General features: G+C 35.7%; 1 protein-coding gene across 1 annotated transcript in view; it reads right to left on the reverse strand.

The window, feature by feature from the left end:
- Positions 1–19300, reverse strand: part of IPP (intracisternal A particle-promoted polypeptide) — a 41024-nt gene extending 21724 nt beyond the window's left edge. Inside the window, exons 1-5 of the mRNA XM_054572147.1 lie at positions 19120–19300; positions 16478–16819; positions 11748–12179; positions 4859–5014; positions 3686–3853 (exon numbers count right to left, since the gene is read on the reverse strand). Of these exons, the coding sequence (XP_054428122.1) occupies positions 3686–3853; positions 4859–5014; positions 11748–12179; positions 16478–16769 (1048 nt within the window). The 5' untranslated portion in view covers positions 16770–16819; positions 19120–19300. The remainder of the gene's footprint in view (positions 1–3685; positions 3854–4858; positions 5015–11747; positions 12180–16477; positions 16820–19119) is intronic.
- Positions 19301–20733: the final 1433 nt, after the last annotated feature.

Raw genomic sequence — 20733 nt, forward strand, 5'->3', positions numbered from 1 at the left:
ATGTTTCTCTCCCTCTCTTTTTTCTTCCTCTCCCTCTCTCTAATAATAAATAAAATTCTTTAAAGAACAATACACTCGTAATAGAATTTTAAAATATACTATATGTAGGAGTAATATAATCAAATATTGTACAAGACCTCTATGGTTAAAATTTATAAACTTTTTTTATTGATTTATTAAAGATTTATATATTTATTTTTAGAGAGAGTGAGGGGGGGAGAAAGAGAGGGAGAGAAACATGTGAGAGAGAAACATCCATCAGTTGCCACTCATATGTGCCCTGACCAGGGACCAAACCTGCAATCCAGGCATGTACCCTGACTGGGAAAAAAACTGGCGACCTTTCACTTTGCGGGATGATGCCTAGCCAACTGAGCCACACTAGTCAGGGCTATAAACTTTATTTTTTCCTTTTTTAATCCTCACCTGAGGATATATTCACTGATTCTAGAGAGAGAAGAAAGAGAGAGAGAGAGGGAGAGAGCGAGAGATTGACCGATTGCCTCCTGCATGCGCTTGACTGGGGCCTAACTGCAACCCAGGTATATGCCCTGACTGGGAATCAACAGTGACCTTTCGGTGCATGGGACAAAGCTGCAATCAACTGAGCCACACTGGCCAATTCTATTTAGATAAAATTTTAAATTAAGGAATAGCTAAATAAGTGAAGAAATGTATCATCTTTATGAATTAGAAGAGTCAATGTAAAGATGATTATCCACAAACTGACTTACAGATATAATCCCAATTTTTAAAATATCCTTTCATTTTCATTGCATTACACTTAACACACATAAAATTTACTGTCTCAACCATTTATAAGTTTACAGTTCAGTGATGTTAAACACATTCACATTGCTGTGCGGCCATCACAACCATCCATCCCATAACTCTTTCCATCTTGTCAAACTGAAACTCTATCCCTATTAAACAAAAACTCCTCATTTCCCCTGCCCCACCCCTGGTAATCACCATTATACTTTGTCTTTAGGATTTTAACTACTTTAAGCACCCTATACAAGTGGAATCATGCAGCATTATTTTCAAAAACAAACTGATTCTAAAATTGATATAGGAAGTACAATGGGCCAAGCACTCCAAGAAATAATAACGACACACTGACCTATCAGATAAGCTTATCAGACTTAAAAAAGAGCTATAGTAATTAATATAGGGATAGACAAAGAGATCAATGGAACAGAAATCTAGAAACAGACCCATACATAACTGATTACTTGGCATATGACAGTTTGTACTGCAAAGCAGTGGGGAAAAACAATTTTCAATGCTAGGATAATTGTTTATATAGATGTACAAAGATAAAAGTGGTTCCCTACTCACACTATTTATAAAAACTCAAATCCAGGTAGATTACTGACATAAATGTAAACAGAAAAACTATAAAATTTTAGAAAATAATAAAGGTATATATCTTTGTGACTTTGGAGCAGGGAAGAATTTCTTTAAAGAAGTACAAGAGCCCTGGCTGGTGTGGCTCAGTTGGTTGGAACTTCATTATATGAACCGAAGATCATGGTTCGATCTCCAGTCAGGGCACATACATAAGTTGCAGGTTGGTCCCAGTGGGGTATGTACGAGAAACAATCAATTGATGTTTCTCTCTCACGTCAATGTTTCTCTCTCTCTCTCTCACTCCTTACTTTCCCCTCTCTCTAAAATCAATAAGCTTCTCCTTGGGTGAGGAAAATAAATACATAAATATATACAAACATACAAGAAACACTGACCATAAAGGGAAAAAATAATAGAGTTGGCTACATTAAAATTAAAAACATGTGTTTATCAAAAGATCCCATAAAGTGTGAAAGGTGAAGCAGCAGAGTAGTAAAGATATTTGCAGCACATATAACTTTACAAGGGCCCAGAATCCTGAACGTATACAAAACTCCTACTGTACAGAAAAGAGTTAACACAGCAGGCCTGAGGTTGCCTATCCTTAGAAGGGTCTGCTTTGCAAGGTTGACCCTTGGCTGGAGTCTAGGAACTTGGCTAGTAAACAGTTTCCTACACGGATATAAAATTTTCCGTAAATAATGAGAGGGGCTTTTTGAAGTGATGAAAATGTTCTGGAATTAGAGGTGATGGTTGCACAACTTGGTGAATACACTAACAACCACTGAACTGTATGCTCTAAATGGTGAATTTTATGGTATGTGAATTATATCTTAATTTTTAAAAGTAGTATTTAGAAAATTAACCCAGATATGTATCTAGAAAGAAATAAACTTCTGTGATTATCTCTGGATGGTATAATTATAGTATGGGTGATTTTTCTTTTTTTTAAATTACTTTTTAAAGATTTTATTTATTTACTTGTAGAGAGGGGAAGGGAGAAAGAATGAGAGGGAGAGAAACATTGATGTGAGAGAGAAACATCAATCAGTTGCGTCTCATATGTGCCTCCCATCAGGACTGAACCCACAACTCAGACATTGACTGTGACTGGGAATTGAACCAGTAACCTTTCGCTTTGTGGGAGGATGCCCAACCAACTGAGCCACACAGTTTAGGGCTTTATTTTCTTTGTATATGCTTTCGTTTTAGCAAAATTTTCTACAACAAACCTGAATTACTTTGATAATAAAAATTATTTTAAGATTATATAATGAGAAATAAATCTTAAGATAGCAATGTTTGTAGTGTTAATAATAGCTAGCAAAGTAATAGAATTTTTGATAAGCCCCCAAAAACACTCTGTGGCATTAGGAAAGGGGATACATATATATGCATGTATCATATGGGACACTGTGACCCTAGATTAAACAGGGGAGTTCATGCAATACACAATTGCCAAAATATATACATAAAAAGAACTACTAGAGTTCTAGTCAAAGATTATATAGAATTATGATTTTAAGGCTTAAAACTCTAATTTCTTTGTTGGGATTTTCAGATGCACCATGAGATTTATTGATTTAATGAAGTTTTTCAGGGACAATTATGTCCTCTCCAAAGGATACAAATAAAGTATTTCCCGCTGACAGTATTACTGTCAGAAAATAATAACATTTTGACATAAAATTTTTAGTGTTTTAGACCGACCCATAGAAATAGAGCAAAAAGATTAGCTGTAAGAGTTAGAGATGAACTATCTCGACTTGTTGCTATAACAAAAAAATTATCTAGAAGTAAATATGGATGGTAAGTGTCAGCATTTTTTCTCCTTACATCCCTAATTATTTCCCTCCAACATGTAAATCTCCTTAATTTTATTTTATTCATTAACCATTTTATAATTCCCAATAATATTTTCAGAAAAACAACTTCAATCAAGGAATATATCCCAATGTCTAATTGACTTGTTTTTTATATACACCACTATGTAGGTAATTTAATTAAAAATTTGTAATGCAGCTTTCAGAATTTAAAAATTTTTATCATAAATGTTGGCCTAAATTTTGATGCCACATTTTATGAACAACTTTTCATTAGAACCAAACCTAAGTATTCTGCCTTACAATAAATCAAAGTATCTCTTTAGTCTGAAATATTCAATATCTTGTTTCCTTTTTATTTTTTCACCTATTTATTCAATAAATATTTAATAAGCACAACTGTACCTATGTATACCCTATAGTACCCAGCAATATATATAAGGCATATAAGAATTCAGACAACTTATAGCTAGAGACTAATAAGGTAAATAAGAAATTATCATTATTACCTCCAATAGCGTAGACCATCCCTCCCAGAACTGCTACTCCCAGCCCACATCGGGCCTGATGAAGCGAAGACACAGTGGTCCAGTATTGGCTAAAGGTGTCAAAACGTTCTACACAGCTGAGGGCTCTGCTGTCACTCCAACGACCCCCCTGCAACCGAGTATATCCACCTGAACAAAGGAAGGATAGGAGGAACACAGCAGATCCCTTACAGCTAAATATGTAAATAGTAGTAAGGAGAAAAATCTAGCCCACTACATCTAGGCATTCAGTATTAACTACTTCAAAGAAAAGAATAAAGGCTTTATAGCCTGCCATATATATGTATTATTCTCCAATGTGCCAAGTTCTGAAAGATTATGGCTTAAATGCAACAAGTTAACCACAGTGCTCTACTACGTAGTCTTGGTTATAACAGAATATTAGATAAAACATAAATTTAGAAGCTGGTTATCTGTCTATTTAAAAAGTTTCATTATGATTTCTATTAGTGACTCTTTCAATTAAAAATAGTGAGTTAAAATTCTGGTTTGACTGCACACCCCATCATTAAAAGAAGTTTACCATGCACTCAAAAATTACATATTTATATATCATAGCATACATAAAATTATACACTTAATTACATATATATAAATTATACAGAAAATGTTTATATATAAATTATATATGTAAACCTGCGCAATCTGTCTATATATATCAAATATTGATAAGGTTTAACGCTTTTTAAAATAAAAAGAGGTTTTACTATGTTTATCTGGTATGTCCCTGGATTATCTTGCACATCTTTACTTTAAAGACCACTGGTTCCTATCATTCCTAAGAACCATATAAGATACTGTGAATAGTTAATATTTTTGAGGTTTATTTTCCTTGTATTTCACTAAAATTCAAATGTTCAATTCTTAAAGTAATATTCCTTTAGTTGGTTATTGACAATAATTGAATAATCTAAGAACCCAAAGATTTAGATCAAAGAATAATAGATGTCAGATAAGTCGCTATTTTATTCTTAGATGTGTTCACTGTATTATATAACCACAATTTATAAATCTGTAGCCTGTATTTCTATTTGACACACCTGAATATTTGGACGTGTATAATAACAACGAAACATTAAAAGGTTCTGATCCTAAAATAGAGATAATTTCTATTACTTTTTAAAAGGCTCTTACCTACTGCATACAGGTACTTCCTTGCTTTCTTCCGAGGTCGAACCTTAGATGTTTGCAGAAAACTACAAAACTTGTTCTCTTTGGGAGATCTGCACACTTCACAGTACTCTTTCAAAAGTGTTTGCAATGCAACACGAAGATTGAAATCAGATACTCCTAAAGCAGTATTTTAAAAGATAATGTTTAACCAACTGGTAAATAATATTGAAAAGACATGCTTACATAAGATAAAACACATTTAACAATTAAAAAAATAAAAACTCATCATCAAGTCCTGGCCAGGTAGCTCAGTTAGAGCATCATCCAAATACGCCAAGGTTGTGGGTTCAATTCCTGTCAGTACACGCGCAAGAACCAACCAAAAGCCCTAAGAGGAACATGTCTGGGTTGCAAGGCCATCCATAGTTGCGGCACAGGCAAGAGGCAACTGATTGATGTTTCTCTCAGACATTAGTGTTTTTTTCTCTCTGTTTCTTCCTCCTTCCGCTATCTCTAGAAATAAATAAATAAAATCTTTTTTATTTACTTATAAATAAAATTAGAAATAATGCAACAAATCGATTTCTTTCTCCCTCCCTCTCCCCTTTGCTCGCTCTGTAAATTTAATCGATTAAAAAAACTCATCATCAAACAATGGTGTTTGTTTTCTACAATACTAAATATTTTTCTCATTGCTATTAAAAAAGTACTTTCCTTAAATCAAAGGTTGTTTTTAAAAATATGCTTCATAATAGGCAATTTGAAAATACATGTATGAGAATTTCCAAAGAAAGATGGCAAGGTGGAACAGGATCACAATTATCTAATAAAATGAAAAATATAAAGTGGTCCAAAATTCTATACATACAACCTAGTAACAAAAGGATATAAAATTATGTAATAAGCTTTCAAAAATGACAGTTAAAGCAAAAAATAAAAGATCTGTTGGAATGAGGTCCATTTCCCAAAAAGACATTGAGCGTGATTGTGTAGGTTGTTCCTGCTCAAGGGTGCTTAGTTGAGGAGGTGAATTGGGGATGAAAGTCAACCTGTGTACCACTTGACAAGCTCTAAGACCCCCTAAAAGGGCACTATTTTCAAATTTGCATAAAGGTACCATATGTGCTAGCAAGGGACTGTCTCCAAGCTTTATCCTTACATCCCAGAAGCAATATTGAGGAAAGAAGGTCAACTAACAAAACCTTAAGAAGTCTCACTAGTAACTAATAATTTGGAGAGAGGTAGAGTAAGCAGGTAAGAAGCCAAACTGTGAAGTCAAAGACCAAAAATCATGAAAAGGAAAGTCCCTTAGAGCACCATCAGTAAACACAGAGAGGATCACCAGGGTTTGCCAGCTAAGAGAGCACAGTACTAGCCAAAGTCTTTGTGAGATACATACATGGCTGGATTAAGTAGGCTCTGACACAGATAAATATTAGGATTTCGTAAGAGAGAGCTCAGGGCCCAGGTCCCCAAGGAAGGACCCCAGCCTTAGCAAATCTCTATTCTTCCACCACTCTCATGCCTCAGGCTAGAAAGAAGTGGTGAGGACACAAAGCACAGCTCTTAAATTTCAGATGGGAGAAACAAAGTAGTTAAACTAAGTTTGAAAGGAAAAAAAATGACAAAAAGATAAACTAAGGTAGAAAGGGTATCAAGGAGAATTAACTCTTACATTTAGGCAAACAGGTTTGATAGAGCTGCTCATGTTAAGTATGAGCAACATATCAAAAAACAGCAATACAGGTATTAAAATATATCCCAAGAAAAAGAAGAGAAAGAGTCTGAAGAATTTAGCCTGGAAGAAAATATTAGCCACAGATACAAACTCCCCATAAATGCGTCACAGTATAGAATTATTAAAGTTGAATTATTAAGAATATAAATCCTATGAAAAAAAGAGCTCAAAGACAGAATGAGTTGCAATGATAAGGAATCAAAGTGAGAACTGAAATAATAGTATTGCAAATTCTGTAAATTAGAAACAAGAAACACAATAGATATGACTCAAATCGAATCAGCAATTTGAAAAAAAAACGAGAAAACTGCGAATACAGCAAAGGCGAAATATTTTAACGTTAGATGATAAATATAAAACACAAAGAAATTTCAACAAAAGAATGAAAACTAGCTAATGAAACATTAAAAGTATGCAGAGATTTCATTTAGGAAAATTCCCCCCAAATGAATTGAAACCAAACCACTGAAAAGAAAAAGGGTATATGATATAGTTTAATAAAAAATAACAAACTTTTACAAAAATTAAGAATGAAAAAATAAATGCCATTATCATTTCCTATTAATTTTAGGATATTTCAGAGAATATATTTAGCTTTCTATTTGCTTCCTGAAATAACTGATCAGTTACTACTAATTAATAAAAAAGCAAGGAGAGCTAAGGTTTTGAAATTATGAAACTATTCTCATAGTTCAAAAGTATGCCTGGGTGCTAATCTTTTATGAGTTGATATAAATAAATCTTTTGGAAAAAAAAAAATGAAAGAGAATTCTTTGGTACTCAAGCACAAAAAAAGGTAGTCATTAAAAAAAAGAACCAAGCTTTCAAAGTTTGAGGGGGAGCAGAGAGGAGTATCATTTTATAACTTAGAATATTATGCTCACCCAAATTGCTGTTAAATTAAAAATATATCAGGCAGAAATTCTCAAATATGAAAAGAATTCAGGAAATACAATAACCACGAGCCTTTCTCGAAAAAAGTACTTGGTAATAAAATCCAGACAATAAAGTGATGAATCAAAGAAAATTCAGGAATAAAAAGACTATGACTGAAAAACTTGTAAAGAGCATCAAATCCATCTAAATACACAACAAAGCACAAAGCTAAGAGAATCATGATTGCAAAAATATCTATATAAAGGTATAGATCTTGAAGAGGGGGTAAGAAGAAAAATAAGAATGCTAATTACCTCATTTTCTTAGCATAGAGTCTAGACTCTATGCTAAGTTGAAAACTGAAATGCAAAATGAGACTATGATTTCATCTTTTAGTGTCTTTCATCTTTTGTCCTTAACTTTAATAAATCTTTTTAGAATGAGTATTTCTTAGGATAAACATTTATCTGAAATTACTGTATATTGCTGTGCATAATACACACTTTTTTGCCCATATTTTTTAGGGAAAAGTAAGGATGAGCATTATATATGGGTGTAATGATTACATATCATGAGTATAATAAAGGGTATAATAATCTCATGTATAATGTGCACAAAACTGTGAATGCACATTATACATAGCAAATACACAGTAGCTATTGCTTCAGCTTCTTTGTTAACTTTTAGTGAGATTTTAAGTACATTTTTATATATAAATAGTGTATATAGAATGATTCTTATTCTTTTTTAAGATTTTATTTATATATTTTTAGAGAGAGGGGAAGGGAGGGAGAAAGAGAGGGTGAGAAACATCAATGTGTGATTATCTCTCAAGCTCCCCTTACTGGGGACCGGGCCTGCGACTCAAGCACGTGCCCTGACTGGGAATCGAACCAGCTACCCTTTAGTTCACAGGCCAGCACTCAGTCCACTGAGCCACACCAGCCAGGGCACAGAACAGTTCTTATTATAATTTTTCTTTCATCTATTTATCTAACCCTATCCAAGCTCCTATACAATGATATCTGAATGTTAATTGTAACTGGTTATTCCTTGGTGATGGACTTGGGGTGATTTATTTATTTTTTTATATTTTATTACCTAAACTTTTTATAAAACCATGTACCATTTAAAAAATTTTATTTATTTATTTTTTTTGAAAGAGGGGAAGGGAAGGAGAGAAAGAGGGGGAAAACATTGATGTGAGAGAGAGACATCGATCGGTTGTCTCCCATGTACTCCCAACGGGGGATCTGGCCAGCAACCCAGGCATGTCCTGCCCAGGAATAGAACCAGTGACATTCTGGTTTGTGGGATGATGCCCAACCCACTGAGCTACACCAGTCAGGGCAAACCATGTGCCATTTAAAAAAAGTAATTCTCTAAAATCCAAGAAATAAGTGTGTTATCATATAGCTAATAATATTTAATTGCCCAAATTGTTCCAGTAATAAACACAGTATTAATATACACCAAGGGCAAAATCTACACATTTCACATAACATAATTTAACCATTACAAGGAAGGCTTCTGCTATCTCTGAATTTTGTGGTAGGGTCTCAACACATTTTTACATTGATTGTCATTTCTCCAATGTGATTAAAAAGTTTCAAATTTGAAAAATCTTAAGGCTGCCATTTATTTATTAATTTATTCTCACCTGAAGATATGTTTATTTATTTAAATTTTTTATTGAGAGAGAGAGGAAAGGAAGGAGGAAGGGAGAAACATCAATGTGAGAAACATCGATTGGTTCTCTCCTATACACATCCTGACTGAGGATTCAACCCACAACCTAGGTATGTGCACGGACTGGGGATCAAACCTGCAACCATTTGGTGTATGGGACCATGCTCCAATCAATTGAGCAACCCGGCCAGGGCTTACGGTTGCTTTTTAAAAAAATCCTCCACTGACTTCTCCTTTGATTTTTTGCAGTTTTCCTCCAGTGAAATACCTTTAGGTGGTAACTATTAGGCATGCTTATAATAAGCAAATCAAGACTGGGCTATTATAATACTAAGTTGTAGGAAGATACGCCAGTTTTGGGGAATATTCCTTTGCTCCTAGCAGAGAAATTTTTCTTTAGCATGCTGTATCTAAGGCACTTGAAAAAAAACCTAACTCAACCATGAAATCTTTTGTCCTACTCCTAAATTCTCACATGATTCATGCAAAAAATGTGTACGGATAATTTCCCTCTTCTTGTTTTGGGTTAAGCATGGATTTATGGATTCTTACTTGTGAATATATCTACTCCCTATAATGTTATTTGTAACCCAAATCAATACTCATGGCGCTTTTCTGGTCATTCATGGATGTGCCACAGAGTGGCAAAAAATGTGAATCACCTGACATGAATGTTCCTAGGTGAGACTGAACAAGATGATACTCTATCTTTTGTTTCAATTCTCATACTGTAAATGAGAGTCCTTTTCAGATTAGTGCTATCTTTTTCACACTTTTGAGTTCTTTGTTGGTGATTTTGCTGTTTAAAATGCTTAAGTGCTGTCTAGCATTCCTACGTGCCAGAAGGCTGTGATGGCCTTACACAGAAAATGTGGGTGTTAGATAGGCTGAACTCAGGTATGAGTTATAGTGCTTTTGGCCATTAGTTCAGTTAAAGCATCAGCAATATATAATAAAAAATAAGTTGTTTTGACAGAAATATACATAAAACAGGATTATGTACTGATCATTTGACAAAAATGTCATGACTAGAGGTTTGTAAAAATTTACTCCATGTTTCCCCTAGGAACAATGGCTTGGTATTTGCCAATTTAATGTTTATGGCAACTTTATAGAACATAACTACCGTGAATAATAAAAATTGATTTATATATGAATTAAAATAAGATGTCACTAAGAAAACGTACAAAATTCTGTTAATACTGTTAAGTTATAGTGGAGAAAATATTAAAATCCACATTAAATATAATTCACAGAATTACACTCTTAATTCTAATAGTGTATTTAATTCTTAAGATCTTTTATAATTCAGTCACACCCTAAGTTTCATTGCAGGACAAGAGTAAAAACTTCAAATCCTGAAACCATGTCTAAAGTAGTTTTTAAAAATAAGTTTAAATATTATCATTTTTTCTACTATAAAGATAAAAACTATTTTATACTATGGTGAAAAGTATTTTCAAAGTTTAGGACCTAAAGACGATTCAAAGGCTACTTAGGAGCTATGATATCATATCAATATAAAGCTTATTTTATAATGGGGACTTATAGGATTTGTTATGTTTAGGTTTTGGTTTTAGCATATGCATTTCCCTCAAATGTTAGATTTTGCTGACTTTATTTTCTATTAAAAAAATAACTGGCTTTATTTAACAAATTTATTTATATTAATTAATTCATTTTTTTATTTGAGAAGGGAAGGGAGGAAGAGAGGGAGAGAAATATTGATGTGGGACAGAAACACTGATTGGTTGCCTTTTGCACCAGGAACCAAACCAGCAACCTAGGCATGTGTCTGGACACCCAACCCACTGAGCCACATGGGCCAGGGCTTTGCTGACTTTTTAAAAGTGACAGGATACCTGGCTAGTGTGGCTCAGTGGGTTGGACAGTCATTCCATGCACTGAAAGGTTGTGGGTTCGATTTCTGATCAGGGCACATATGTAGGTTGCAGGTTTGGTATCTGGATGGGGTGCGTGAAGGAGATAACCTATCAATGTTTCTCTCCCTCTCTGTCCCCCCCGCTTCTTCTCTCTCTGGAATAAATTTTTTAAATAAAATTATTTATTTATTTTTAGAGAGAAAAGGAAGGAAGAAGAAAGAGAGAGGGAGAGAGAGAGAGAAACATCAATTTTGGTTGCCTCTCATGTGTCCCCCACTGGGGACCCAGCCCACAACCTAGGGATGTGCCTTGACTGGGAATCGAACTGGCACTCCTTTGTTTGCAGGCCAGCACTCTATCCATTGAACCACACCAGCCAGGGCTGGAATCAATTTTTTTTAAAAGTGACCAGGAAATCTTACACTGAAATAATTGGTACTGCCAAAAGCAGCAGTATCTAAGCTTAGTCAGTAATTTTATCTATAACTCTCATCTCCATTAGTATTTAATCTCAAGAAAAGTACATAAGAATTTTATTAAAATAAAAGGTAGAAATATGGAAATACTACTGTCTACACACAAACACAAAGGTCTGTATCTTGGCATACAGTAATCATTCAATAGATGTCTGCTATTCAACTGAAAAATAAAAACACTATCACATTTCAAACAGAAAAAGCCACTGGATAATTGACTAATCTGATATGGAACAGAAAAAAATTACCTTCTATATACTTCAAAAGCCTCTGAGGAGGTAACAAAGGGAATCGAATTGGGTCTAGCACTTCCACCACATATTTTTTTCTCTTTCCCAGATCTTTGAGAATCCATTGCATTGCGGCTAAGAACACTTGGTATTCATCCTCAATGGTAAGCTCTTCACTTCTCAAAATTTTGATCAGTTGATCTTTTGTAAGTGCCAGGAACTCTTCCCCACTCTGAACATCTAAGAAATGGACATGAATGTAGTTTTCCGTGAATTCCAAAAGATCATGGCAGGCAATTTGCTCAGAGAACTGAAAGATCCCAATGCAGTTCAGTGGATCAATTTGTCCTTTCAGAAATTCACAGCAAAGATGAACAACTTCAGTCAATTGTAGCATGTCTGCTGCAACAATCAACTCCTGGACATTATTCACACTTATGTTCACTATGCCTAGGGAAACAGGAAGACAAAATAACCAGTACAGTAAAGTAAAAACAAACATTTGGCTTATATTAAAAAAACATTATATTTGATTCCACTGATTGTTAAGTAAAAAGCAACAAAGGATTTATAGAAAGGGCACAAAACTTAAATGATAATGATACCTAACATTTATGGAACACCTACAATGAACCAGACACAGCATTAATTGCTTTATACATTCATTTAACCCTGACTACAACCCCATAGAGTAGGTATTTTTTTCTTATTTTTGTATTATGAAAACGGAATCAGAAAGTTTAAGTAACTTGTCCCCAAGTCACATGGTTAAGTGAGTTAAGGGTAGGGACTGACACCAAAGTCTGTGCTTTCAACATAAGCCTATCTGTGTTTACCAAATGTTTACTTAGGCACTGGGGAAGGTAAGACGGGGTCTCTATCTTCAATTATGATAAAGTGCCATACAAATGTTTAATATTAGTTATAACCATGAGTCTATAACATATGAGAAGTTATTAATACTTCACATTTAAGGAACTATATATACCACTTTGTTTCCAGACAACTTCGTTTTCATATATTTACATAATGACTTTGGAACAACATCAGTTAATTATATTTAGAAGGAAAAAAGAAACAACTGTAATTCTCTTTCCTAATACAGATAAACTCTCCATTCAATTTTGTATTTTCCCTTTATCCCTTTTATTCCCATTCACTCCATTAAACTATTTGCCTAAAATTTGTATTCCCAATTAGATTTATAAAGTCTGTTGGGGTGAGGCTTGCCCCTTCTGTATTTCCAATGCCTGGCCCACACTAAGTGCTCAAATACTTGTTTTCAATAAATGAATGGCCAAAGAGATTATGGTGAGAGGAAGGATATGGTTTGTTGAATGCACACAGGGGGTTCTCCAAAAGTATAAGAAGTCAAATTCAACATGGGAGTAAATGGTAGTGGCTTCAGGGAAAACTAAGATAAGACTTACTTGAATAAAATGAGAACTCACCACAAACTTGGAGAAGATCAGATCATGGGTTGTGACCTAAGGGGGAGGGGGGTGAATGACTGCTACTGGATAAAGCCAAGAGTAATAAAAAGAATGTCCTCGAACTGAATAAGATTTTATAGATTACAAAACGTACCCTTACATTTATGATTATTAAAACTTATCTCATTTATCGTTCACAAGAATTATAAAGTGCTGCTTTATAATTCCCCACTTTACAATAAGGAAAATGAGGCTCTCACAAACTCATTTCTATTTTGTAAATATATAATCTGCGTTACCTAGAAAACTCTGTGAAGGCAGAGGCCATGATTGTCTTGTTTACTTTATATCCTAGTGCCTAACTCAAAAGTATCCATGAATATTTGTTGTAAGAATGAATGAATAATTGACTAAAGTTAAATGAAATCCCTTGTATCATATAGCTAATTAATGGCAGAGCTAGATCACAATCCAAGGTTATTTGATATTAAATAAAGTGCATAAAAATCTAAAGTGAGGAATATCTGTTAAGACCTATTAGAACTGTAAATGGTTAATAAAGAATGTGTAGACAAGTCCAAAGGAGATATCAACAGAATAACAGATTTTACTACCCCCACATCTCTCAAAAAGGAAATGCTATTTCCTTTTTGATCCAGTGAAATCAAAGATCATGTTTTTTTTTTTAAACTAATTGTATCAAAGACTACAAAGTTCCCTGACTAATAAATACTAAAAATTCATTTTCTTTTCATCTTTACTAATAGAAACTTGATTTTGGGTGGCAATTGTGCCCAGCTGAAAATTACCTTTTTTAGCCTCCCTTTGCAGATAGAAGTTAAATTTTTGACTGAGTTTGGCTAGAGGCTATAACCTATAGATGGTGGAGCAAAATGTTAGAAGAATAATGGGACACTAACTACATCATGAAGCCACCATACCAGCCTTGAAATTACTATGGATTCATTTTTGTGGAAAAAATAAACTCCTATCTTGTTAAGCCACTTTATATCTTTTACTAGCAGCCAAACACTGTTCTGAACTGTTATACCAATTTTAGGCTTAAATCTCAACATTGCACAATGTTATTTACCCCTAGATACACTCAATAGCTTTTATTTCCCTGGGTTTTGCCACTTTCTATTTCTTTGATGGAAGTGCTAATCACCAGCAATATGACAATGATGCCATGAACATTCTCTTTCACTACATATTTCTTTTTGCTACTATCAGACAACAGTGGCAGAATGGACAACTTGTGGTATTCTGTTTTTATGTAGTTTAACACTAATTCCACTGAATTAACGTGTTAATTTCTACTTTGCAAATATGACAAGTAGGGGTATTTATGAAGCAGTTTTCAGCTCACACAAGTCATTTAGAAAAGTGAGATCAAACCCTGGCTGGCGTGGCTCAGAGGACTGAGTGCCAGCCTGCAAACCAAAGGGTCGCAGGAATGAGTCCAAGTCACATGCCTGGGTTGCTGGCCAGGTCTCCAGTATGGGGCGCGCGAGAGGCAACCACACACTGATGTCTCTCCCTCTCTTTTTCCCTTCCTCTCTGTCTACAAATGAATTAATTAAATAAAATAAAAAATAAAAAGTTCAAAAATTATACAGATCTCTAAAAAAAGAAAAAAAGTGAGATCAAGAACCCCTCTTGTTAATTTGTACATTAGCCAATAGATATAGCTGCACTGCTTTCAGTAGATTGTCATTTTTACAATCCTCCAATTAAAAGTTATTTTCTGAAATTTTCCAAAAACAACACAAAGAAAATGCATTAAATAAGAAACACTTGCCCTGGCTGGTGTGGCTTAGTAGACTGAGTGCCGGCCTGTGAACCCAAAGGTCGCTCATTCAATTCCCAGTTAGGATACTGGCCTGGGTTGTGGGCCAGGTCCCTAACTGGGGGCATACAAGAGGAAACCGACACATCTATCTCTTACAAACATCGATGTTTCTCTCCCTCTCTTCCCCTCTCTCTAAAAATAAAAAAATAAAATTAAAAAAAAAACCAAACACTTTATCAGACCACATAATTATCTCCTTGAAGGAGGGCATGGTGTATTCCCCAAACTAGACCAAACAGTCTTCGTTTTCCAACTATTTTTTTCCTGATTATAAGAATATGTATTCACTACAGAAAAAACTTTAAGGTAAAAAAATATAAAAGTGAATATGAAAATCACATATTTTCCCATGTACATATACTATTAACACTTTATTATATTTCTTTCAAATCTTTTTTCCATGTATAATTATCTATGTTACATATCATATAAGACTTATAACTTTATATATAATTTTGTGTGGATTTTCCATATCATTAAAACTCTTCAAAAAACATTTTAAAAGTAAACGTTTTGATTAAAATACAAGTTGATTATAAAATTTTGAGGGGAAAAACAGAAAACAAAGGATAAATAAGAATCTTCCATATCCTATCACCTAGGAGGTAAACATTAATCCTCGTCTTTTTCCTGTGGGCAAATACGCACAAATGGCCCTGACTGGTATGGCTCTGTGGGTTATCCTCCCGCAAACTGAGGGGCTGCCAGTTCAGTTCCCCATCAGGGCACATGCCTGGGTTGCAGGCTAGGCCCCAGGTTGGGGGCATGCAAGAGGCAACCAATCGATGTGAAAGAGAGGGAGAGAAACATCAAAAATCATTTATTTTTAGAGAAAGGGTAAGGAAGGAAGAAAGAAAGGGATAGAAACATCACCAGTTGCTTCCTGCACCCCCAACTGGGGGTCTGGCAGACAACCTTGGCATGTGCTCTGATGGGGAATTGAACCATCAACCTTTTGGTTTGTGGGACGCCTGACTCACTGAGCTATACCAATCAGGCCCACACACAAATGATTTTTTTAAAACAAAATTGAGGTGGTATTTCTATTCATATTTTCTTCATTTAATATATTGCAAACATTCTTCCATGATAGTACATATTTAAATCATTTGCAAGATCTAAAAAATATTCCATTATATATACATATATCATAATTTTTTTAACTATATAACCTACTGAAGGATAATTAGGTTGTATTCAATTACATACTATTATAAATAAAGTTACTATAAACATCCCAGTACAGAAATGTTTCACTAATTAGTTCCTGTATCACTAATTAGTTCCTCAGGATTCCTAAAAAGAAAAAAGAATATAGTGTCAAAAAATACCAACTTTTCAAAGACTCATAATAACATATTGTCAAATTACATTCCATATATGTAAGATCAATTAAATTTCCGTAGCCGTACATGAGTGATTGCATCATTCTCCACTTAAAGCTACAGGCTTACCTAACATACCTGTGTAAATGAAATCTAGAAGTATTCGAAATATTCCAGCTTCAATTCCTAGAATCTGTACGTCATCTTTTGAGGACTCTTTCATTCCTCCAGTGAACAAAGCGGCAAAGTAAGGACTACTGGCAGCCAGAACCAGCCGATGAACTTTAAAAGTTTCTTTCCCAACTTGTAGTTGCACATCACAGAAATGCTGTCCATTCCTCATTTTATTGATCTGGGCCAAGATGAGTTGGGCATGTTTGTCTGATGAAAAAGAACTATCACCAGACTTGGGACAGCCCTCATTAGCCATGATAATGACAAATTAATTTAAAGGACTGCTGCCCATAATCTGGTCCTACCCTGAAAAATAAAACAGAAAGATATCAAACAACATATTTTTGTGTTTAACATGTCTTGTATTCATATACATATGAAACAGTCCCCATCCTCAAGGATCTTACAGTCTACTTAGGGACATGAAACACACATGAAACAAATAAGGACTAAATTGTGTGGTACCATTCCTATGGTTTCAGAGAAAGGAATAAGTAATGGAGTCTAAAATAATTGGAGGACACTTTACAAAAGAAATGGCCTGACCTGAAATGGATACTGAATGATAAAAACTATGAGGACAGGGCATTAACCATTCTGGGTGCAGTAAAGAAAATAAGGAAAGACACAAAGACAGAAAGAAGTATTTGTACACTGCAGTAAGAAAGCACACATTGCAGCCAGAATGAACTTACAAAAAGCAACTGTAATCAGGGCAACTGTCTGCTTGGAATCCTTCCATTTGTACACTTTCCTTAGCACAGAAAGCCCTTCAAATCACACCTCTGTCTACCTATCCAGTCCTAGATCCTATACTCTTTGAACTTAATACTCCAACAAAACCTAACAATTTGCAGTTCTCTAAAAGTGACGCTTTCATGGCACCCTTCCCCACCATTTCCTTCTGGATCTTTGTTATAATTCAAGACTGTCTTTGAAGGAAATACAATTTCCTTCAAGAACGCTTCCATTTTCCTTTCTCCTCTGGGTTTGGTGCTCACCCTAAACTTACCTGTTTTATAGCCTTTATCACACTCTATCTTTTCAGACACTCAATCACCCTACTCCCTACTTTCTTCTCTGAAAGTTCCTTGAAAGACAGCCCCTTAAATGCAGGGAATATCTTTCACAGATACAATCTAACATATATTAGGTTTTCAAATGCTTGTAAAATTAATGAGTACAATGAGAAATAACAATAGCATAAGTTGTTTTTGTTTAACTCTGATAGCTTTTCTACACATTATGCCAACTGGAATTCTCACAATAATTAAAAGGCTGGGAGAAAAGATATTGTTATTCAAAATGAGAAAGAAGGAAACAAGCTCAGCTTCCCAAGGACACAAGGTTAGTGCAATGATTATCAAAGACATAATGCAAGTTACTTTTTGAGCAAAGAAACCATGTGATTCGGGAATATACGAAATAAGGAGATGAAGCACAGGGGAAATCTAAAATGACTAAGATTTTGTAATTTAAACATCAAGGAGAATTGCTAATAAGGCAGACAGGAATCATGTGGGCTGATGTTAGAAAAACGTGGTTAAGTTTATTGCATCCAAACTTACCAAAGTAAAAATAAGCTGATTATCATAATTACCTAGGAATTAATTTGAGAAATTTGAGGAGTTGCAAGGTGGCTGCTAAAACTTCACATCAGTATCTACAGAATGTCAATATAGTACATTTAACTGGCATATAAATCCCTACATAGAAATTTGACCTGCAGATACTATTAAACATGACCTGGCTATCAGCCTTTATTCTGTTCTAGATTTCTTCCTGCCAGCAGATGTTTTGACCTCGGTGGTCTAATTACAAGGTATCTTCAAAGCATCAGGCACAGTCACTGGGCCTAAAACGCTGCCGCCTGCTACTAAAAAGAGTTCACTGAATATCCATCCACTGTGGTAGCAGACGGCAAAGTTGTAATTTATTACCACGCTTTTTACAAACTACTGATACTATCCCAGTACCAGTCGTGTACTTCGTTTCAAAAGGCGCACGTCGTGTGACTGAATTTCCACAGGTAAAGATCATAATTTTGGGACCCTGCACAGGGATGTAAGAGACCAGCATCATAAGACTCAAACTTGAAAGGCAGATTATTAGGAAACGGTGGAGCAGTCCAGAGGAAGTAAAAAGACCTATGTTTGGTGGCCTCGAAGACCATGAAAACTCCTTCAGCAGAGTGTCAAGAAGAATCCCAGGACAAGCAAGCGTCCAAACAAAACCACGAGGCTCTTTGTGCCAGATTTGAGAGCTGGACCTGGAGAGTTCCCTTAAGCTGCTGCGACACTGAAGGCGGATAAACATTCGGGCACTATCTAAGGCGGGGAAAGCATCTCAGGCAGATCTAGGGATAGCAGACTGGCGGGGGGCCTGGGCCTTCGCATTCTCCGGTGGAGGTGGAGAGCGGACCGGACCAAACGAAGCCCGGGTGAGGGCGAAACACATCGACTAGCATAGGTATGCCTCAGCGGCGGGAGAAAACCGGATCCAGAGGCTCCTTTTCCTCCTCCTCAGGGTTTCCGAGAGCCGGAGAGGGCCCTAGAGCAAATTCCCATCCCCGTCATAAATGCACCCTGAACACAGGCCCTTCTTACCCGCCACTTCCCCTTCCCGCCGGCGCCTGCTCAAGCTCTGCGTGCACAGTCGCGACCAGCGCCAGCTCGGAGAGGGCGGGGGAAACCTGGTGGGGGTGACAAGGCGGGGATGACAGAGCCTTGCGCGGTTGATGGCGGAGACGAGGCGAGGCGAGGCTCAGCGAAGGGTGCCTCTCTCGCTTCGCCGGTCCGGACCGGTCAGCGCGTGCGCAGTGCTCTTCCGCTCGCGGGTTGCTACGCCTCCGCGGCTCGCGCTGCTGCCGCCGCAGGCTACCGCTTGATTCCCCTCGGCTGCGAACCGCCCGCGAACCGCCAGCTGCAAGCAACAGTTCCTTCCTGTGGACCTCCAGGGCTCGCCCTTTCCCTACCACGACGCAGTCTCCATTCTCGTGGCATCCAACGAAGCCAGCGAACCTCAGTGCCAAGGAAAGACAGAGACCGAACATCCGGCAAGGAGCTTCTAATTTTTCTTAACTTAATGCTTTTATTGAAATAAAATGGATTTATAACAATTTCAGGTGTACAATGCAACGATGTGATATTTGTAGCTTCTCTCTATTTACCAGATCCTAGCGCTGTGAATGGATGTCTACTTTGAAGGAAAGGAAAACAAAACGTCCAGTTCTTGTCACCGTAGAACTTCATATGTCACATTAGTGGCTTTCAAACTTTTGACACCAGCCCACAGTGAACAAAAACATTCTACATCAAACCCAATAATACCACATGTGTGTATATAAATGAATATACATGAAACAAAAACTTCACAAAACGTTTTTAAACATTTTTTTTCAATTATTTATATTCAGTATTGTTTTGTATTAGTTTCAGGTGTACAGCATAGTGGTTAGACAATCATGTACTTTAACAAAGTGGTCCCTGGGTGATGTTCAAGAACCCACCTGGCATCATATATAGCTATAAACTATCATTAACTGTATTCACAAAATTGTATACTTACTACTAGCAATACACTAAATTTCTATTTCTTTTTGGTTGCATTACCAAAAAAAAAAAATGCTAAGAAGAGACTCATTATCAGGAAAAAATTGTCAAAGACTTGGAAATGAGCAAAAGAGATTGCTTGGTGTCCTTTCAGTGTTAGCCTGGGCCTTGTCTAGCAGAAGCTGGAAGGATTTGAATCCACAGGGACCCCTGATTTTCTATTGACTAAGTTATTTTACAAGAAAATTGATATTTAAAATAATTGTTGCCTACTCTGTAGGAAAGATACCCAAAACACTACATTATATCGACCTATGGGATATTAAATCACTTTTGCCTCTCTTAGCAAATTCATTTCAACATGTCTGATTCGTAGCAAATTTGTACAACATTCCTATAACATTTTCTGGCTCCCTCATTAATAAGAGAAATACTGTTTTTGATATATGTTTATTTTGTAGTTCTATGAGAGTCATGATTTTACCTTTCAGAAAATTATACTTCAGCACCACTAAAATTAATTTCACAATTTATTAATGGACTGCATCCAGCAATCTGAAAACCAGTGCTTTAGAGTATATACCTAGGAGCAGAATTGCTGAAACATACTGTATATGCGTTTTCAATTTCACTAAAAAATACCTATTTTTCCAAACTTTTTGTTCCAGT

The sequence above is a fragment of the Pteronotus mesoamericanus genome, unplaced genomic scaffold, assembly GCF_021234165.1.
Source record: "Pteronotus mesoamericanus isolate MK-2021 breed Mesoamerican mustached bat unplaced genomic scaffold, CSHL_Meso_final contig_221, whole genome shotgun sequence".
Taxonomy (NCBI): domain Eukaryota; kingdom Metazoa; phylum Chordata; class Mammalia; order Chiroptera; family Mormoopidae; genus Pteronotus; species Pteronotus mesoamericanus.